This window comes from Poecilia formosa, unplaced genomic scaffold (assembly GCF_000485575.1).
Source record: "Poecilia formosa unplaced genomic scaffold, Poecilia_formosa-5.1.2 Scaffold68, whole genome shotgun sequence".
Classification (NCBI taxonomy): Eukaryota; Metazoa; Chordata; class Actinopteri; order Cyprinodontiformes; family Poeciliidae; genus Poecilia; species Poecilia formosa.
In genome coordinates, this window is record NW_006800007.1 from 1,867,882 (window position 1) to 1,891,109 (window position 23,228).

At 38.2% G+C, this 23,228-nt stretch overlaps 1 protein-coding gene across 6 annotated transcripts in view; it reads left to right on the plus strand.

Moving 5' to 3' along the window:
- The first annotated feature begins 271 nt into the window (after window positions 1-271).
- The window catches only part of atp11c (ATPase phospholipid transporting 11C (ATP11C blood group)), a 50,497-nt gene continuing 27,540 nt past the window's right edge, over window positions 272-23,228 (plus strand). For 4 of the 6 annotated variants that reach the window (XM_016672972.1, XM_016672975.1, XM_016672973.1 and 1 more), the window contains exons 1-2: window positions 272-833; window positions 21,987-22,106. In XM_016672972.1, the coding sequence (XP_016528458.1) occupies window positions 807-833; window positions 21,987-22,106 (147 nt within the window). In that variant the 5' untranslated portion in view covers window positions 272-806. Of the gene's footprint in view, window positions 834-12,698; window positions 12,828-21,986; window positions 22,107-23,228 lie in introns of those variants that run through there. The other 2 variants (XM_016672976.1, XM_016672974.1) reach the window with 2 other exon arrangements.

A 23,228-nucleotide genomic window follows, 5' to 3' on the forward strand; every position in this document is an offset into this window, starting at 1 on the left:
TGAGACCAGGTGAGTGATGCATTTCAGTCACTATGGCAAAGAAAATAAAGATACACGCCCACTTTACACTATAAAACACATAGTTTGAAGCCTTGCACTTTGTAGCCTTTCTGTTTAAGATATTTTATGCAGAAATATTGCTGTTAATGAAACATATTTCTTATTTGGTGTTCTGAGAGCCACAGGAGCCAAAAGTTGCTTCTCAAGAACGTGTGGAAATCCTGAGTGTGGACTACATCACCCAGAATGCAGTGCGAGCTTTAGTCACCGCACCTTCGCCGGGTGGAGCTTGCAAACGAGGGAACGTCCGTGGGTTGCTGCCGAGTGAAAATTGTTTGACAGGAGGAGTGCTCAGGGACTGACACGATAAGTTAGTTGTTGCAACACCGCATCGGCGGGCAGCTTTTCGGTCAGCAGCGAGGCCAACCCGGGAGCGACAAATGATTTGTTGGAGTCAAACCAGCAACAGGGCACGGAGCGAAATGTCAGCGACTGTTTCAGCCCTGAGCCGCGGAGAGCGCGACTAGTACACCGCAACGCGGAAAACATTCAAGGCGGCGGAGAGAATGCGAATGGTGCGAAGATACCGAAACCAAACAAAATGGAAACCATGTAGCATCGCTCCAGCCTTCCATATAGCTAGAACTAACGTTAGAGTAGAGAGTAGATAGCCAAGGAGCTAGCGCAGTAACTAACATATATACATGTAAAGTTATTCCCCGGAGGAGGTGAAGCGGAGCCCAGGCAGGAGGTGTCTGTTGAATCAGAGGAGTTCATCAGTGCGGACAGGAGGAAGAAACAAGAGGATGCTTCGGAGGAGACTGAACCGATTGGTATGTGTGATTGGCATCATTATTACGCACACATTATTAGCTTATGACTCACAGCTGTCTTGAACTCCATGGATAGAATGTGGACAGGAAGCCAAGACTGGACTTGAGGCTGTTTATGATCGTTAAAAAGCGCCAGAATGGCACAACACGTCCTGTTTGCTTTTACAACAAAACACTGTTTGCAGGCACTTCCCAGCTCTCACTGGGTAACCAGGCAGCTTTTATGCAGTTTCCCTTTTATCTACCAGGAATTTTACTACACAACTATGCGGATGTAAAGTGAAGTCCGTCCACTCAGGTCACTAGTGGACATTCACTCCGGCGCCATGTGCTTTAGTTTCGTTTTGACCTCCTGAAGGGGCTCATCAGGCTGGGGTCCCAGCTCTGAAAAGTTTCTCTCTCAAGAACTTAGATTTACTTTTATTTCAGCGATTTTAGTCCTCCCCGGAGGCTTTCCATTAACAGTGCACATACTAAAGTTAAGGACCATTTAATGCAGGTAGCAGGTGACGCAAGATGGCGCTTTAATTTATTTTGCTCTCGGCAGCTTCTTCACCTAAAAATGTGCATCTACAACCAACTTAAACAAGTTAATTTATTTCAGTAATTGAATTAAAAAATGTGAAACTTGTAGCAAGTTAAGTTCTTACTACCAGAAGGATATGTATTTCTGGTAAATTTAACTCTAGGTTGGTTATATTTTTAATGTTCCAGAAATGTAATTGTATGGCCAACGGAATCACAAAGAAAACGCCTGACTTGACAGTGAGTTAGCCGACAGTCAATCCACAAGAATATAAGCCACAATAGGACATTGCTCAATAAAATAGGTGATCACAGTGCATCTAAACACATAAAAGAAAAGTTTAGTGGAAGGAAAAAGTGTAGCAAAACAGGTGAATAAGTTACAGGAAAAATGGCAGCTAGTTTGGGGGTGATTTTCATGGCGTCATTTCTTCAGGATGCAAAACACACACACACACACACACACACACACACACACACACACACACACACATCCAGGTGACAGGCTACGACTGATAGGCTACAGATATCAGAAGTTTCTTACCTGAGCTAAGGTCCTCTATTTTATAGTCTGTATTTTTAATTTACTGTCACTTATTTCATTTATATATTGATTTATTTCCACCTGTAGTATTTCCACTGTGAATTTTTTCCCCTCCTACTTTCTCTGTCCGTTTATTTATTGATTTATAGTTTTTGTTTCCTTTTTCTCTCTTCTTTTTCCTTCTGACCTCTTTCTTTGTAGCAGGTAAAGTCATAAAGGGGGGAATGTTGGGAAAGGAAACTTGATGGGTGGAAATTCAGTCAGCTTCTAAGTTGGGAAAGTTTTTAATTTTTGGATGCAATATTTGCTACTTTAATTGCATTATCAAGCCATTTACTTATTCCTAGTTTTATTGCCAATTTTGGCAGGATCAGTCCTCCATAGAAACGATGAAACATCTGGCTAATTAATTCAGGAACAATTATTTTTGGAACGAAATGAAGCAGGGGAGTGAGAAAAACAGATAAAGGCAACCACAAGAGTTGATGAAAAAGGCAACAAATTATAGCAATGTGAACTTTAACTTATTTATCACATGTGTCGTGAACAATTTGCCTACGTTGTTAAAATATTTCTTTTCCAACAAAGTTGTTTCTATGGAGAGGAGACACAGCTGTGAAGGACGATTACAAGAAAAGTAGAGAAAGAAGGAACATAAATGAATGTCTTCAACTAAAGTAAAACTGTAGTACCATTTGTTCCTCAATAGTTTTCATGCTAGCAAATATAATTTTCCTTAAACCCATAAGTGTTATGAAGTCAGAGAGATGAAGCAGAGAAAACAAAGCAGGCAAAGAGACGGGAGAGAGCAGCTAAAATGACAAACAGGAAGGCAGAAGGAGACAACAAATTAATACTGTGTATTAGATAATATAAGACCTGCAGACAAACGCGCTCCCAAAGAAAATCAGTCCCCCAAAGTGAAGCATGTAAGGGGGAATCTCCCCCATTTTAAAGAGTGAAGGTTAGACTTTGATATAAATTGGTTTTCATTAGTTTTAATAAAAAGTTTGTTTTGGAAATTGAGAGGACCATATCTGTGTATTTATGTCTGGGCTGCAGATTTTAAGAAAGCATTGACCTGTGATATGGTTCAATATTACAACATTGTTATCAGTACATATGAACCCATATTTTTCTTTGTTCTTTTTTCCATGATCATGTTTCCTGCACCACTCTGCCTAAGTCTTAATATTTATGTTATTAGAGCATATGGGGGTCCATTCACCCAGACCTTAACATATAATTTCCTTCCAAATGTTACATTTTTTATAACAAATAATAACTTCATATATTTATTTGCAAAGTAGGCTAAGGACATAAAAGGGGGATTTGTTATGCGTGTAGTTTGCTGCACAGTGATGTAAAGTGATGACTTGCAAAAGGCTGCCACACCTAGCATGATTTCCACAGAACCACGTGGGGAGAGTGGAGGGTTATCAGGGAGTTGTCAGTGTCTGACTGGGAGCTCACTTTGTGGAAACGTGCTGAATTCGAATGTCACATGGCCTGATGTAGAAACCTGTGGAGACATGATTGTACCCTCACATGTTGTGTTTTGCATTTTGTTTTAAAAACTCCTCATCTGTGTCTAGATGGCAGCACAGGTTTTATGGTACTCCGCAGGGCTTCTCACCCACTACTTATAAGTTTCCTTTATGTGCTCTTTCATCCAGAACTGTCATAATCTGTGTGTGCAAACTCATAATGAAAAGAAAGTATACCTCTTTTTTAAATGCAGTTTACAGATGTTGCATGTATTTGGGGTTTTGTTTAGTTTTCACTTGTTGGTAAATTTAAATGTTTTACAATCTGGAAAACACTTTGCAGATTAATGTCTTAGACACTATATGGATAAACAATTTATTTGTTTGGAAAACTCGTTTGTAAGATTACATCCAATTTAAAAGAAAATCACAATATTATAGTTTTACAGTGGATTTTTCCATCTGTGTTTTCTACACACTGATAAACAGAACATTTGAATAACTGTTTGTTTTTTTGTTAAATTTGATTTTCTAAGGGTTTGTGATCATTTGGAGTCAAAATCAAAATTGGAATACAAAGTTGATCAACTGCACATCCCCACCAGAGGGTGTTTTTTTTCTCTTTTTCATCATAACTTTTCATAAAATAAACAACAAGCAATAGCAAAACCATCCACTCCATTTTAGGCTACAGAGACTTAAGTAAATTACTTAAACTTATGAAATGTCTGTAATTGAACCAGTCATCAACAGCTGGGAGACTCAAACAAAGCATTGTGTTTTTAACACTATTTCTACATTCCTTTGACTTCTTGCAGATCTTTCTCTGCTGTAGTTCAGTGACATTTAAGGACCCTCATATTTCATATATGGACTTGATAATAATGACATACAGATCATAGAGTCAGTGGCAGTTCCAAAAACAACTGCATTGCCATTTAAACTAGACTACCATTTAAAATACATCATAACTCTACTTTAAAAGCTGATAGTGGTTTAGTGAAAAAAGAGGCTATTGCCATTATGACTTTATGTTTGCGTTTAATGGTTTATTATAGGCGCCTAATTACTTTTTTCTGTTTAAGCCAACAAGATCATGTACACAAAGATTTAATTAACATAAAGCCGTTTCTATCTCCTGTGGTAATCGTTAGAATGCTTCCTGAAAGTGGGTAACTATCTGCAGGGTTTATGAATGCTAAAGCCCCTTTACAGCCACTTTATCATTCACTAATGCACCAGTTACTTGTTGTCACCGGTGGGCTGAATCCCCAGCACGCTGTGTGAGCAGTATAGATACTGACAGTGAAGAAGGAGAGGCAATATAATAATTATAGTGCCTGACCCTCCTCCTAGCCCCACTCTAAGTGTTGCCAGGTCAGCTGATTTTCCGGCTTCTGAAGAGGATTGCTCCTGTAATTTCTCCTCAGTGTGAGCTGTAAATAATATTTTGTGCAGAGCAGCCAGCAACACTGTCACTGATGCGCACCGTGCCGTTATCTCAGACTCTGGCTCTCTTCGTCTTGATTCACAGCACCCTCCCCTTGCCCACGGGAGGTGCGCAAGCTTCACGAAGAGGCAGAAAGATCGAGAGCAACTGCTCAAATCGAACGAAACAGAGGAAGCTTTTTGTGACCTGCTTGACGCTTTTCATGAAACATGGCTGAGGGAATGTGTGGTGCAGGGCTCCTTGAGAAGAAGGGAGGCTCCAGCGGTTGTAATGCTCTCGACAGGAATGCAAAAAAAAAAAAAACACAGCTTCCTTTGATGTTCGTTCAAGGCCTTGAAGGCAGCAGTGTGATCTGTGAGAGGTGGAGCCTGGTGGAAATGTGATAGTATTCTTTGTGGGAGCCCCTGCCTTCAGTCATAGGATTGTAGAACATTCACCTAAAAAAAAAAAAAATAATTTCGTTTTGCACCATGGTAACTATTAAATCTCCTCCTACTCACTAGCTCGGTGAAATTACGCATCAAGTTTCTACTTTATATTTCAACTTTTAGTGAATAAGAATAAGTGCTGAAGTTTGCTAGGCTTTTTTGGAGAAGAAGAGAAACTCTCTCCAGATGCTTTCATCTTGTGCACAATGGTAGGAAATTGTCAGACATAAACACAATTGATGTTTGTTTTCAGTAAAAAAAAAAGAACATTGTGCTATAAAAAAAAGAATCCACCTAATAGTTATTTGTAAAATCTGACTGATTCTTGCCTAATTCTGTGTTCAGGAGTAAATTGTATCATCATGTTGGATCTTAACATTTGCCCTCCAGATTATTTTAAGTACTGTTGTTGGTTGGCAAGTATTACTACCAATACATGCCTTTAGCTGTAAGAAACAGCCTCAACAACAAGACAATGTGCTACAAGTTACATGATGGAGGCAGTTTTGTATTTAATAGAAAAGAAAGGGATTGGAGAAATGTATACATTTTGAAGCACATGCCCCTAACTTGTATCTAATTGTTGTAAAACTAATCTGCTCATTTACCTTATAATAAGCTATAGTTTTAACCAACACAACAAATCTTAGCTGCTGTTTCCACCAATTGTTTACTTTTGCTCTGTACAGTATGTTCATGCATCATGTCCTTCCTCTTGTGTGCTATAGGCAGAAACACTCTTTTATTCTTGACTTGCAAGCTCTTTTTTATCTTCACAGTAAAATTGCTGTTATAAAGCTCATGTGAGAACAACGGGAAATGCAGAAAAATTCCCCACAGAAATTGTCCTGGAGTTTAGGAGTCATATAAGGACTCCTAAACTCATATAAGTTTAGGAGTCCTTATATGACTCCTAAACTCTTCCCAGTTCCATTGTAAAACTGGCTTTAGAGCAGAGGGAGGTTAGCTTCGTCACCTTGTTTTATTGTAAAACTGTGGAGATAAACTAGTCATTATGGTATCTGTAGTGTTTATAGTTGGTTAGAGAAGCCAATCTCACCAGTTTGGGTTCATTTTCCAAGCCTTTGTCTCATACGCTGTGAAGCTGTGGAGTTGATAAAAAACGGGAATATTAAACATCACTACGAAACCAAACACAAGTTCTTTGAAGAAACTTAAAAATAAACAAGCTAAGAGCCCAGTGCAAGTGATCCACCCAACACACACATTCTTTCACCGCACAGCAGTGTGGGTATGAGCCTTCTCCTGCAGATCACACGGGTTTTAGGGCCGCATAAAAACATCATTTTGCTTGATGGTGGTGAAAGAGCATTCGACTGCTGCTGCTCGGATCAGACATTGCTCAACTTCTGGTCTATGTTATTTGTCACAAAGAAAAGAAAATGATCTGTGTGGATATGCTGGAAATGAGGCTACTTTGGGCACACAAGAGGAGAAGACATGTGCTGCGTTCCAGTCAGAAAAATCAACTGGAACGCCATCCGAAGGCGCATTTCCCAATGGAAAAGTGTGAAAAACTCCAACTACCCACAGTTATAACTTGTAAGATAACTTGTGTGTCTAAAATCAATGTGACATGCAGCACCTGCAACTCTAAACTGAAGAAATGAAAAGTGGTGTTTGCTCATGAAAAGTAAAGCATAAAATAATGTTCACAAGCGCACAATTTGAGGCTTTCAGACAGAACAAATTTCTCTTCGGCCGTTTGAAATTTACACCGTTTTATTATCTGAATTAGGAAAGGAAAGGAAAAATTATGAAGAGAAACTGCATTTTTGTTAACACTTTCTTTTTTTTTTTTTTTTTTTTTTAGGAAGAATTACTTTTATTTTTGTGAAGAATATTTTTATTAATTATGATGAAGGTGTGAAGTTCACTCTGTTTTGCACGTCCGGGTTCAGACATGTAATAGTGTAGCAATTTAAAGATTGTGGTTTGGTTTACACATCTTATCTGAGTGGTTTTTCTGTGCATGCCTGGGTACCGCACTTATCTCTTCTTAGTTTTTTCTCATTATTGGGTCATAAATGAATGTTAAGGTAATTAAGTTTGTTAGTCAGAATCATCCATGTCCACATTTTGATGCATTCTGCCACGTCTTGGTCACATCATACATTTGCAGCTGATGGAGTTTGTTTATTCTGATAATTATGTTACTTTATAGCACTACAGGTATAAAATGGTAGATCTGTTTGGAAAGAGACTATTTGTTTCAAGAATGGTTTGTACTTTGATTGAAATGCATGCTGAGGAGTTTGACATTTAAATCATGACAGTTTTTATTCTAGTTTTATTTCAGTTTTAGGTCCACCTCTTCTTGTCGTGTTAAGTTTTCCATCATCTTGAAGCTACATTTATTGAAGCTTCAATAAATGTAGCTTCAATAAAGCTACATTTATTATTTAAATGCAAGCAGAGGCATTTACAATACCTCTGCTTGCCTGAGGCCCTTATTTACCACAAGGTGTTGGTATGCGGGAAAGGTGTGAAGAATTGCCCGTATTTTAAAGCTTCTGCGTCGTCTCGAGCTGTGTTTCAGGTCAGGAAGGACGACACCTCAGGCCTGACATACACACTTGCACCCAGTTACATTTTGAAGAGTAACGCCACACGCGTGCATGTTTGCTGACATACTGGTTTTTGCAGTTTAGGTATACTACAATTAACATAACAGTCACAACGTTTAATGCTGCTTAATGTTGTAGTTGCAATATGACAACAAAGCTTGCCAATGGGTAACCACTTTGCTTGCACTAAAGTTCTCAGCCCTCACTGTCTCCCTGCAGCCTATCCTTCTCCTCTCAATAGAGTTCAGTTTCTCATCATCATCAGGAAACCCCAGCAAGCTGCAGGATCGTTCACATCTACCGCATCCAAAAGGAAGTTGTTTTTGGGGGTTTCTTTGGACAAATCTTAGCCACTGTCTTGTAACCTCAGTTGCCAGAAAAGCTGTAGGGGTACGACTGTTTGCATTTCTTACCATCTGGCCTGCTGAGTGGTGCCGCGCTGTGAGCTGCACACGTGAACAAACTTTCTCAGAGTGATCAGTTTTTGTGTAAACAGCCAAACTCAAATAAGCCTGTGATGGTTGTGTTTAATAAAAGACTGCTGGCTCATTCCATTGACTACACAGGAGAGTTTTCTGTTTCCACCATTTCACAGTATATTTTCACTAAACAAATGTAAAACATGATCTGATTGCTTTATTTTAACACATTACTATTACTGCAAAAATAATATAACAAACCTATTCATTATAAGACATTATTATTTCATAGTTTTTTTTAAAATTAATGTCTATGATGTTTTTATGGGAGGCATCTGACAAATGATCTAAACCAAATTTCCATTTTATGAACAATAAAGTTTTAATCTTATCGTTTGTATGCGTCTGTTATTTTGATTTGGTACAAACATTTACTGGATGAGGTGTTTATGACGCAATGACGCGACTCCAAGTGGGTTCTTGGGTTGTTAAATAATAAACTCTGGTTAAACACTTGAACCGCTCTGGTGGAAAAGCTCTAACTGAGATCTATCACCTGAAAAAGATTACAAAGCCATTTTTAAGGCTTTGGGACTCCAGCAAACCACAGTGAGTGCCATTTTCGAGACATGGAGAAAATGTGACTTTCTTGCTCTTTTTCACTCTTAACATTACTCTAAGAAGTCTCAGGCCTCACTTACTTTGTGTTTATTATTCGGTATGAAGACCTAGACAGCAGAAAATTGTATTTCTTTTTCACCAAACAATAAAAAAAAATAAAATAAAGGCCATATTAACATTCCAAGAAGAACTTTTTGGAAGATCTGTCACTTCTATTGTAAAACTTTACCCACATTTCAGAAAAAAAAAGACATCAGGCATCAGACAAACCTGGTGGTGGCAGTATGATGCTCTGGGCCTGAAATCGTGAGTCCTGCTCTGTAGAAAATCTTGGAAGACAATTTTAGATGATCAGTTACTTACCTTAAGATTAAGCAACTCCACAAGTGGCTTTGGAAAATAAGAAGGTAAAACTGGTTAAATTTTGTGTCTAAAATGAAGCAAATTTGCAAATAAAAGTGGGATAAAATTTCTCTTCGGTGATATGAAAGACTCAAATGGTTGATAGCAGCTGCTGTGCAAAACACTCACGGCCAGGTTGGTGTGGCTGCTCTTTGTTATTCTAAGGAAATTAGTTTTTCATTAATGAATATGAAAACTTGAAACCCACATTTTGTATTTACTTGCTTACTCTGTTATAACTTGAACCAATAAACTGTGACAATCTGTAAAGGGGAAAAGCCCTTTTCTCATGACTGTCATGATTTTGATATCTTGGTTTTGCTGAAAGTTATGTAATGGTTAAAATGTACAATCTTCATAACTCAGTTTTGATAAAAAAAAAGAAAAAAAAAAAAGAAACTGCTTATTTGTTTCTGGAAACAAGTCTGATTGAGTCCCGTAGTTGAGCACATAATAGCTTATTTGTGGGTCCACAAACCATGCCTGGAAAGTAGAGGTACTTGATTCATCCGGCCTGTTTGATCAGGAAAAATGTGTATTGATCAGAGCCGTGCACAGCTTTGCCGCCATCATTCTTGCAGCCGTGAACCTGCTGCTGGCGAACAGAAATGCTTACTGTGATTTCTTTCTCTCCTCTGCGTTCTCCGTCTGGCCTCTTGCACTCTGTCCAATAACGGAAATGCAGCCAAAGGAGCTCATCTGCAACACGCAGCGGGATAATAAATATATTTAGTGTGGTGAGGAAGGCGGTATGAAGAAAAAAACCGGATGAAATATGGTGGAGGAGACTGCAAAGCCCTGCATGACTCACTTAAAAGCTAGAGGAAAACCGGAGGGGTACAGTACCCTTGCCTTTTTGCACCTCTTCTGTCACTTTTTCTGCCTAATGGACAGACTTTTTCAGGTGTGGATAACATAGGAGTGGGGCGGTTCTGGTTAAGTGACCAAAGATAGCTTTTTGTGGCAGTTTCTACTTCCAACCAGAAGCCAGATTGAATTCTCAGTTTGTACCTCTAAATAATTCAGATAACTTCATTTATTTTGAATTCCCCTCACATTGCTCCACCCTTTTCTCAATCTCTACATTTTCTTCAGACTAGTAGCACTTAGAAGTCCTCCAAATCATCCATATATGTATAAACAGTCGTCCAGAGATTCCCTTTTGCCGACTCCAGCCTCAGCGTTAGTCGGAGTGTTCGCAGTGAGATGTGAAGAGAATTTTGAGCTGTGTGTGTTTGGACTGTGTGCAGCTATTTCTCATTCTGTCTCAGGATGTTGAAATGGGGTAGAGGTGTCAACATCTGTGGCGTTTTGTCATTCTGGTAATGAAATAATCTAATGAAGACATCGTCTGGGTTTAAGAATGGGGAACACTGCGAGTTTTAATGAGTAGTATTTCTTTTAGAAAATCACCCGGTGTATGTTGCACTGTTTATCTCTGCAATATGGTCCCAGCCAAGCCTGCACTGTAGCTTGGTCACAGCGAGAAATTTCTGTTTTTAATGTCACACTTCGTTTGGAGGAACTGCCTGTTGAGAAAACCACAATCAACCATGTGCCCTTAGTATTGAAAGGAAAAAAAGCCACATTGATTTTTGTCATTAGTCTTGTTGCCCTCCAAAGTGGTGTCCAAGGATAATTAATTGAATAGCAATTACAGCTAGTGTAGCACAGCCCGTTATTAAAGATAATGTCATCAGTAGGCCTGTAGCTGAGATGGAGATTTTTAAAGCACGTCAGCAGTGGGATGTACTGTAATTGCCTTCTCGTTGGTATTGCATGGCTCCATGCCAGCCACCGGTGGGAGGAGAAAGCTATTGTAGTGTGCAGTTTAGTTAAGTTTCAACCCAGGCTCCACATGAAAACAGTGGCCAGATCAAGCACCTTTGTCTAAGTGCCAGAGTTTGTGCCACACACACAAATGGAGGGAAGAAACTGTGCACTTGCCTGGAAATGCCATACTCCATTTAAGACGACACCGCTTTAAACTCTCTTTAATTATAGATAAGTATTACTAGGCTGCAGCTTAAAATTGTCTAATTTTTTATGACCTTAAAACATGTTCAGGGGTTCTGGAAAATAACCTGTGAAAGCTATCTATGTAGGACATTTTGGGATAACAAGTCTCTGAAGTTGCATGTGAATAAAGTTTGAAACATTTATAAATATGGATCGGTTACTGCTGTGGAGGTAAATTAATATTTTAAAATGTTGCCATTTCAACACAAAAATATTCCAAAATACTTTTCTTTAAATTTAGAGTTTTTTTTATTGAGATGCCACAGTTTCTTTAAGCTGTAATTAGCAATTTAGTAACAGCAATAAACTTCTCCCTCTCGACGGATATTATGGAAGTTCGGTTATTTTATTTTATAAATGAATTGAGCTTTGAAACAAACACGGACATGCTACATGGAGAGCATATTTTTTGTAGAGATCAACTAGAGCAGCAGGGTAGGTTGCACTGGTTTGTGTATTTGATTCACTATTTAGTAGCCGATTGAGCTGTCAGCTGATTAACATTTTCCTGCATTAATTTGTACTGCAGTAGAAAAGAACGTTGCAGGATTCATAACTATTCAAAAATATTTAAACAGATAATGGCATATTAGATTGTCTGGAAAGTTTACTACTTCACAGTTGCAGGTGCAGGAGCTTTACTGACCTTGTTATGGTGCTCTCAAACATCACTATCGTAGCGTTAGCTCTTAGCATTGGCACAGATGGGATGTGGCATCCGTCAGTAGTTCCTGTCTGTGTGTCTCTGAGGGTAATTACCTCCCAACAACGCTTTTGTGTTTACCATGTTGGCTAAAGGGGGTGGTGTTTTGTTTTTTTTGTTTTGGATGTGTTTGCCGTGTTAGTTTAAAGCTTGAAGCAACTTCTAGCTTGGAGAGGAAATGAGCTGAATGTCTTTTATTGTTGGAGGAAATGTGACAATTTGGGCAAAGTTTGTATCATTTTTTTATTTTGCTAATTGTAACTGATCTAATTCAGACAGTGAGAAGAAAAATGGCATGTCTTTGTTTTTCAGTGTATGTAAACTTCTGGCTTCAGCTGTAGTTTAAAGTCAGTTGTGCATCTTTTCCACTTGTTGCCGTTGGTAGTACCATGTGGTAGTCATTTGACTTTTCAAAACTTCTTTTAAACTCTAGGTGTTGCAGAAATAATTTGCGAAATATCTGTCTGTGGCATTTCGAGGCAGCCAAATGATTGAGCAAGCAAGTTGCAGTGTGAAGTCTGGATGAGTTCCCCTCCTCCACATTGTCGAGGGACATACTCTAATGTAGGCCAGTACCAGCCCATGGTACTGTGCACTTTGTGTTTTGTGCTGCTGTAGGGATGCTAGAAGAACAATGAGCCTTTGCCTATCCACAACAGCTCCTTAGGATCAGCCCTCAGTTCACGCTGGACCGTCGCTCCTCTGTGAGGTTATTCATCTCTGTGTGCAGACAGCAGACGGCAGGGATTGCTGGCTTTGATATGTGGCTTTTATACACAGACCAGGTGTTGGTGAATCCAGAATGAAGGTAAACGTTGTTATAGTATCACTATAAATCTCGTATTTGGTGTTTTATTGATGTCAATCCTTTTTGTAAAACCATTAAATTATATTTATGTATCATATTTGTTCTTTAAACGGCGCCATCTGTCACTGTGTATTACGTGAAGATCTCTTGCATTATATGGTATTTGTTTAGTTGCTAAATACTTTTAAAAAGTTTTGAGCCTCTTTCCAAATGTCTAATTAATGAACATATGAAGAGGACTGCCTTAAAAACCATTTGATTGATTTACAGGTGGATAATGTAGCTATTGTTCTTGCCTGCTTCCTGTTTTTGTTAGCAGTTCCTTTTTTCACTCTTGATTGTCTCCAGACAGTAGATTTAAAATGTTCCTGCTAAGGTACAATTTAAATCTAGTTATTTCAGTAAATAAACTTATGATAGGGTGCGACATAAGTGCATCCAATTTAGGAAAGAATGAAAATTTGACAGTTGAAATTTTGACAATCCTTCTTTTTTACCGTATCATCAAACTAACAAAACCGAAAAACTGTATTTTGAATTTTAAAAAGTGAAAAACATCCAGCTAAGTAAAACACAGTATGCTGACCAAATCCATAGTGTCATCTAATTGCTGTTAACCAAATACTACTCTGAAAACTGATAAAATAACGTAACATCGTTAGTTACATTTGTGCTTAGTTCTTAAACTATAACATTTATTAAAGGTATAAATTATGGAACAACAGCTGCTTAATATAATTGGAATCTTAAGTTCTTTTTGCACAAAATATTGCACCTTTTTGTCATGGTGCTTTTTACATAACATTACATATTTTTTTTTTTTTATCACAGGTTCTACATTGCATACTTCTTTGTGAAAATGAAAAAAACAATTAAGGGTTAATAATTGGACTATGTGCCCTGGTAGCTAGTTTTCTCAAATCAGAGATGTTTGAAGTTATTAGTAGGTTTTGACTACCTATGTTTTGTGACACAAAACAATTATACAAAGTATATCTTGTAAGCAAACGAAATGTGTTAAAGCCTTCTTCCTGCCAGTCGACTTGCAGTTTGCAGCAATAAGTGTGGGAGGGGCCACTCTGCACCTGAAGAAAACTCATCTCATTAAACGGACTTTTCATTGTAGGAACAGCATAAGGGAAACTTTTGTAGTTTTGAATCTGTACATTTTAAAACCTCTGCGTGTCTTAATGTTTGTCATCGACCTACTTTTCACCTAAACAGTTATGAAGTTCCAGTGAAAGGAGGGAAATGGAAGTGATGCATCTTCACCAGAGCGTGGAAATAGCACAAAGCAGAATCTACCTTACAGAAAATGTTATTAGGCATTTTGTCAGCACACTCTAATCCCTCGTTATATTATCATACGACCAAGCCATAGTTAATAACAAGTGATCATGTTAGGGAGAAGCAAAGGAAGACTGCAATATTCATTACTACTCTGACTCCAGACAATGCTCAATTCCCTCTGTGAATGAAAACTACATTTTTGGGACATTTGATCCCACTTTTATTTATTTATTTTTTTAATTTCTCGCCATTAAACGTTTACCTACATTTTATATCCAGCATCAAAGATTGGTGTTGCCTTGTGAAACGTCCCTCCTGTGCAACGAGATTATGAAATTACTGTCTCATTCCACATTTAATAGCAGATGAAGTTGGCCTGTTAGAAATCCACTCGAACTGAGAGCATCGTCATAAAAAAACCTGATGGAATCGATGAGAGGCAGCTGGAGCAGATTTTGTATCCCATAAAAGATCTCGGTCATGTACGCTCACACCGTCACCTTTTATCTGTTATCAACTTGGTTCATATTTGCATGAAATTGCATGGCACAGATTCTAAGCTCCTATGGCAACATGACCTAATAATTAATGACTCATCTCATTGCAGTGTTGTAAGTACATGTGCAGGGAATAAAGAGGGTTTACCCGTGCAGACTGTTCGTTGCACTGCTCCCTCCTAATTTAATGTGGTGAAGCAGTTTTTTTTTCCTGAGTGGTTTTCTTTAACGCTTAATGGCACAGGTTCTGTACTTTGTTGAAGCCTGTTTTTTTTTTTCTTTTTTCCTACTCAACACACGGCTGCAAAACCACAAAAGAAGACTGATGAGAGCAAAATTGTGTCTATTCTATTCTTCTGGGCTTACAATTTTCAATTTGATTCAGCACTTTTGTTAGAAAATGCTGCAAAAATCTATTTTTGGTTGGCCTCAAATCTATAAGTGTCAGATTAAATGATGATGTACCATTGTCACACTTGTTGCTACTAACCTTGTTTTCCATCTGCACCTCCTTGTGTCAACTTTAAGCCTGGACATGTAAACTGTAGGAGCCAAATCCATGTAAATCTTGACATTCAGCAAAACATTAACATGCAAATTATAAAACGCATAATAAAATGTTTTCTGCCAAATTGAAAACTGTAATTATCAAAATGTGTACATCTTTACATGACGACTATGACAAAGGCAATTAGATGTCGTGTTTTGCACTTGTGTTGGTTTGTCTGTTACGATTGCACAGGAGTGCTTAAACTTTCCCAAGGGAGCATTCAGGACTCGGATACCAAATTTATAGTTCTCCTAAAGTAACACTAGATTGAATCAAAAGACTCCCAGCTTCAGGGAGTTATATATGAACATTCAAGACATTGTAGGTTGAGACTAAAGGGACTGAGAGTTATTTATTGGTTTAATATACTTTTGTTTTTAGCAGATTTTATTTTCACCAAGGCCAGCAAATAGTTTGTGGTATCTATAACTAACATTAAGTAGTGATGCTCATACTCCTTCTTTACCAAACAGGGAAATGAGGAAGCCTCTGTTAGAGTTCAACAATATGATTTCACTTTTATTACACAACATTTTTAGGAAGGAGATGTTCAAGGTTTGCATATTGAACTTTATTCCAGTCATAAAATTTCTGAAATGACGAGATTATTTTGCTCTTTAGCTCTTTATAACTTTATCACGTACAAGGTGTGCAAAATGTGCCAGTAAATTGTGTAGTGACATGGAGGGGAAATGAATTGAATTGATTGGATTAGGATTTAATTTGGATATGTATGCAGAAATAAAAGTGACCAGTGGCAGTTAATCTACCTTATGTTATGTTTATTAGGACCATTTGCTTTTTGTTGACGGTATAATATAATATAAATCTTTACATAAATCAAGTTTTCCCAATAAATTGCTGTAATCTATCATCAGTAATTCTTTTTTTTGGGGATGCATGAGCAGGTCAGCTGAAAACGTGTTAATGAATTTAATTAATCCTAACCAAAGCTACACGTTATGGCTAATTAAACATTGAAAGCTTTGACATTTTCCCCTCGGTTATTGGTTGGTAACTGGATGAATGGGTATTGTGAGGGGAAAAGAGGAGGATAGTCACTGAACAGGGAGATGGTGCGACAGGACGCAGTGTCATCAGACCAGAGTCATCACCAGGAGTTTGGCAGTAGCTCACTGCAGCTTTGCATTCTCCCAGCTCTCTGTGGAGCATCTTTCCTTCTTCCCTTTGCTCCCTGCTCATTTCACAATGTGTTCATAATTCAATTTTGAGCATAACTCAATGTAAAGTTTCAACCTCAGTCAATTCTCTAATGCACCATTTTTCTGGCTCATGCTTGCTTTATTGATCTATGCTGATGCTGTTTCATTAAGAATGAATCTACAGTCTGATATTGACATACCGACAGCTGACTCTTTTTCTTACTTGCTAATGTCATTGGCTTCGAGTGGCTCTGTTTGACCTTTGACGATGAAGCAAATATGAAGAAAGTAGTGCAGTTTTTTCCTTACATTAGCATTTCATGTTGGTCTCTCAGCTTGCTAGTGTTCATATGTTAATTGGACTCACGTATTTGCTTAAAAATGAAGTGTGGCCTGTCATCTGACCTTCATTATATTTCACAGATAATGCACCACTGAATACATGTCTGTTCACAGATTCTTCTCATAATGCTAACGGCCTACTGCAACAAGTACTACCTCATTTTCTTCTACTTTTAGCAGCAGTTGGTTGCTACTCAAATCTTTTTTTTTTTTTTAGAGGAGAACGGAGATGGGGGTATCTGCAGGTTGCTGTACATCTCTGGAGCTGACCCAATCCACTTAAATACGGTCACTCTACTAGATAGACTCTTAAGTTCAGAACAAGAGCACATTAGCATGGCTTTTGCACTATTCGGTCTTTAGTGTTAGGTCTTGGGGACCAATTGAAACTTGTAAAGGCCAGCCTTTACAAGTTTACAGTCGAGACTCCTTCACCTATGCTTTGACTTGAGGCTTAAGCTTGGAGATTTAACTTATTATTAGAGTTTTGCTCATATCCCTCTGAATGATGAATGCTTCTCTGGTCTTTTATGAATAGCGATATTAACTTATGGGTGCATTCACTGTTTGGTCAGCTTTTATTGAACTCTAGTATGTTTGCCTAGAAAGTCTGGTTCCTTTAGGGTGATCTGCATTGAACTTTGATGCGGACCAGAGAAACTCAGGTCCACCTATAAACCTAGGTCTTGGTTCAGTTGAAGTGAACTCTGGTGCATTTCAAATGCCTATGTGAATGCAGGTCGACTTTAAACTGCTCCAAAAGCAGGAAGTGAACTATAATGCAAGGGATTCTGGGTAAATGTAACCAAAACAAAAATGTTTGTTTAGCCCTAGCGGGACAAGGGCTAAAGACAGAAGATAAACCCCACAGCCACTCAAATCTGATGCCACTCCATTTTTGTTTACATTTTGTGAAGAAGGAAGTTGCTCTTAGTGTCTTCTTCAGAAGTCTTCATCTTGTTTCTTTCACTGGTTGTTGGTGCAGCGCCATCACTGGCAAGGGGGGGAACAGACTTTTCAAAAGTTTGGATCTTTTGACATAATGTAGTGAGAAAGTGAACCGCACCAGCTGAAAATGTAGCAAATATTACAACTTTGGTCCCCAATCAAACCCAGTCTACCAGACTGTCAGCTGTGAAAACACCCTAAAAGTAGAGACACATGCTATATATTGGTAAAAGCCGATGTTTTACACCCTATTTTGGTCCTATAAGTTAGACAGGGCTGATAATAACAGCTAATATTTATTTCCCTCTTGTTGTGGTTTGTGTTTTGATGATGCACTGCAGGATTGGGGGTGTGTTGAAATGATGTGGAAAGGTTAGGAAGACTCTTGGTAAATGTCAGTTATCAAGCATAAAAGCATTAATATTAGTTATGGCTCTAACTAATATTAATTAGTTAGAGCCATAACTAATTATGGCTCTAACTAATTAATATTAGTTATTAATATTAATTAGGGCCCAAATTCATCATATCTGTGCGTTCCTTATTAACCCCTAGTAATTCAAAAGTTTATCAAATCTGAGTCCAGTCAAACAGTGGATCAGCTGTGAGCCATATAGCTGGTCTTGGTTGCCGTTTTGCATAGCAAAGCTGGTTATGCATGAGTCGTCAGATCTTGTTACACTTCCTTTTTTTCCTCACACTTCTCCTTTCCTCCCCTCTTTTCTGGCAGCCAGGTCCATCCGGTCCTGCTGAAGGAGCGTCGGTATACTTAGTTGGATGTTAATCTTGACATCCATACTGAGGTGTGAACATGGCTGCATTATGTAACCATGTTGGCTCTCTTCTCCAGCCTGAACTGAAGAAAAAGGGGGAATTGTCTCAAAATCAGCATTACGAATTTGGATTTATTTGATGTTGTTTTGCTCATAATTAAAATTAAGTCACTGTTTTAGTGGAGGTCATATTGGCAGTGTCATTATTGTGTGTGAATTATTCTTCCAAGTGTTTGAGGATATTTTTTTAATGTAACCTCTTGTCAGAAACAGCCTTTGTGCAGCCTGCAGTCCAGGTGGCCGCCATTCGCACCTTCCCTGGCGTTTGTCCAGGATCAGATGTTCATGGTAATCTGTCCTCTCACCCCACATGCTGCAGATCCCCTGCCAGTAGAATAATAATGATAATTCAGCAACACAAAAGTTGCTGTACAGTACAGCTTGTGCTTGAAGTGATTTAACGTTATTTAAGAAATGTGAATGGCAGCTACTTGGATAATGTTTTGACTGTCAGAGTAGAACAGAAGGACATTGTTTGCAGCATGAATAAGCTAATCCTGCTGAAAGTGATTCAGTCCTTCACAACAGTGGATGTGTTTGAGTAATTACCATTTAAATTTATTCTTTCATCTCTGGTTTTTATTCTAAACATGACAAGTCTTCTGAAAGTGCACTCCATTAATTTTAATGTTTTTATTTCAACTTGTCAGAGATAGAGTTACTATGTAGATCCCAGCAGATTACATTTGCCTTGAGAATTATGCTCATAAACAAAAAATACAGACTGTTTTTAAGCCACTTTTATTTTAGAATTTGTGAAATCAAACTATAAAAACAGTTAATAGAAATGTTGTTTTAATTAAGAGATTGTCTTTTATGCACTGACTGATTGTGAGGCTTTCTTAAAGCTATCAGAAGGTCAAGATATAAAGGCATTAAATTAAAGGCAAACCATTTGAATATTTTCTTTTTAGGAAAGAGAGAAGTGCTTTTTAGGGGCCCATATGTACCAAAATACTTGACGGAACTCTGTTTGTTTCTGCTGTTGTAATTGCATTTTAAAATAAAAAGAAAAGGTTAGAAAATTAGAAAATATAAAATAAGCATAAATTTGATATATTTACAACCAGGCATTTTTTTCCCCCCATAGATGTTTTCTTAAATTTACACGTTCTGCTGCTCTTAAAAAAGCTTCATTCTGACTACATGGACACAGATAATTTTTTTTGTGGCAAAGATATTTAGTTTACATACATTAGCCACTAATACATATTTCATATTTTTTCCTCTGTGCTCTTAGTTTAGAGGATAGCAATAGATCAGTTATGGGCACAACAATTCCTAGTTTTGGAAGAAATTAATGACTTTCCAAACTATGACGTGTGTAGAGATGCTGATCAACCTGAGATCTTCATCAGACATTAAATCCTAAAATTGCCCACATTTTGTCTAAAAATGCACCAACCAACAGCAAGTACTTTGTGGCATTTATTTAACAAAACATTTTTGCAGAGTTGGGCATAAGTTTTAATGCACAAATGTGGCTGTTCTTGTTATTCCCACTACTATCCCTGTTAAAAATCCCAAAGCACATTTCATTCATCAGTTTTATGTTTTAGTGATTAGAAAGGAAAATCTGACTAAACAAAGATAATATTTATTATTTGCCAAACACAATTATGTTACCTAAGTATGGATTAAGCCCTGACGTTGACAATGAAAAGCTAAATGCCACCTGTCTTGGTTGTAATCACATTTCATGTTCATGCCCATATGTAAATAAACACCTAGTTAAGCTCACCTGTCACCTGAGGAACAAACTCAGGTTGTTGCTGACTTCTAAAAGTCAAATGCAGTTAATGACCTGAAGTGTCCATTATTCAAATATTGTTTCACATTTACCTTTATCACATTTCCATCCTTGCTCCTAAACTTGTTTAATTCTGCTGCCTTCTCTGTTAAATGGTGTAATAATGATAAATGCATACCCAACTCTTGACCCTCTGCTTCCAGTTGTGAATTACGATGCAAATTCATCATTTTCTCTGCAGTTACAGTAAATTGTTCCCCCCCTCCTTAGAATTGCTAATTTAATGGCCAGATCATTGTGGGCTAGAAACTAATCAGATCTTTTCTCTTGCAGTTAATAATCTGTAACTGAGCATAACTTCTTAACGAGGAAGAATTGATTCCTTTGATTTATTAGAATTTTCATGTTGTTTTGAGGCTGTTTATGTAACTTGTTTTTGTTTTGAGACTTGCATAATACACCGAAAACTTGGAAGGTTACCACAGGCTACCATGAGATCAAAGTTATGTGATAAACACGAAAACATAAAGCCCTCTTTCAAGCTCACTTTGTCTTTGTTTTCAACCTAGAACTGTGTGCTTGCAAAACATGGAGGCATATTGCAAAAGGGCGTGATGAATAATATATTGCACTGAAATAAGCGCTATGCATGACATCTGTTTTATGGATTTCCCCTGTACTAGGCAAGATGTGACTGAGCTTATATTGGTTGCTGTATGATTTTACGTACGCAAAGTCACACACCCTCCTCATTGTGTTATCTGTAAGAGAAGATGTGTTTACATCACAAATGTGTGCAAATCTTTGTCTAAATTCTACTAATGTTGAAAACCCCCCACTAATTTAACAATTACTGTGTTTCCATTAAATAAGAAATGAAATTAAAGTTACACATGAATAAGCTTGTTCCTGCAATAAATCATTATATCTGATGCTGATATTTTTTAAAAAACAGTTACATGAGATATATTCATAATTCAGCCATGAAGCTAGCATTCATCATTGTCGTCTTCTTTGTCGTTTTTGCCAGTAGTAAGAGCTGGATACTGGTTGCGTCACTTTTGCAATGCGACAAAGTGTTTCCATTGCAGGTTTGCAAAATGCGTACGTATTTTAATACGGCTGAAAAACCACCTTATCCTCGCGCAAAAGTATTTTATCGAAAGATGTGAGATTTTTCTTTTTAAATTAACAGTGTGGTCAGTCTACTTTGACGCACAGTTGAAGGCGTCCATGTGTAGATCTGGGATTTGAAGAATGATGTGTCTTCACAGACCGGGTTTCTGTATCTTATTTTGTGAAAAACAATCAAAACGGTGAATTATTTCTGTGGAGAGCATGGCATGCCTGGAGCTCCTGAAGGACTTTTTAAAAGGTTGATAGGTTAGTGTATCCATGCATCATGGAAATATAATAAAATGTGCTGTGTCATGAAAAAGAAACTCTACTCATAAATCTGAGCAGTATTGTTTTGCCTGGCTTCTTCAGTTTAATATCTCTTTGCATTGATAAGTCACCAGTTGGGAGAAAGTAAATTAAGCCCCCATACAGATTGTGTTTTTGGGCCACTGTCCTTTGTCATACTCCCCTGGCTTGTGCCCAACTGATTTCCAATAGAGTGCTTTCGAAATAAGCTAAGCACTTCTCAATTCTGTAACTTTTTTCAAACAATCTGAACTTTGTTATTCACATTGCTTTTTCAGTACCTAAACTTAGAAATTATAAATATGTCTTCTCTTCTGTTTTGCTTCCTCTTCTCCCCTCTACCCCCTTTTTTCACCTCTAGTTTGGTGGTGATGAGGGACGAGTTCACAGCAGGACCATCTACGTTGGCCATAAGTCCTGTCCCCCCAATGAGGCTTATATCCCGCCCAAGTTTTGCGATAACAGGATTGTGTCCTCTAAGGTAAGAAACACACGTTGGCCCTGCTCAGAACTAGCATTAACATTCACCTTTCAAGAGCCAATCCTTTGTGAAAAGAGCTCTAGTTTGAATGCGCCAAAGATCCTTTACGAGGCAAAGAATACTGTCAGCTCAAAGGTTTAGATTAGAAGGTTTAGATTGTAATGCACTGGTTAACAGGTTTTTTAACCTGTTTTCCACCACAACTGACTCTTCTTTTACATGCTACGTGATGAATTATAATGGCTGGTTCAAGTTGCTGAAGACATTCGTCACCACTGCAACATCAGAAATACCAACGGAATATAAAAACCAAACAGAATTTTTTTTTCTCCTGTGCTTGACTGAATTGTGCTTTACCTGCCTAGAGGCATTTTCTTCACTTGTTTAACTCCCTGAATGCAAAATGAGGACTCTCCAGCATTCCCGTATCTTTGTTCCTCCTCCATCTTCCTGTTCTCACGCTTGTCTTTGCTCCCAACCCAGGGTGATCATTTGTCTGTCAAGGGAGCACTGACTGGCAGTGAAATACGTGGTTGCTCATAATGAACTGGAAGCATGGGAAACTGGTTGTTTTTCTCACATGCTTAGACTCCCCCCCATTCTACCTGTCCTGTATCAACAGCAAGCTCAGACTGGTATTGCTGACTGGCTCTGTGGCATCATCAGTGACAGGGATGGGGAGGTGGAGAAGTCTGCGTGAGAGAGACAGTCATGGGATTCATGGTGGTGTAGACGGTTTCAGTGTACAGGGGCCAATCAATTGGCTCCTGCCGGCATGTCAAGATAAACAGCCTTTAATTACTCCGACTGTAGTGTTTATGCTCACCGCTTCCTCTGCGCTCCATCATCTTTTTGGTTTTGCACTCTGCAATGACCAAAACATGCGTTTCCTCTCTTGCTTTTGCTTCTTCTGCACCACCACACTCAGCCCCCACCCACTGCTGCCACCCCCCCTTTTTTTCTCATTACTTTTACTCTCTTTTCTCTCTAGCAAAATGAGATGGGCCATTCTGCTGCCACTGCATTTCAACACTCCCCAAGCAGACTTTTTCCTATATAATCAGTGCCTCCGTGCTGTTTCTGTGCAAGTGTGTTGTAAATGTTTTTGCGGGCATGTGTTAG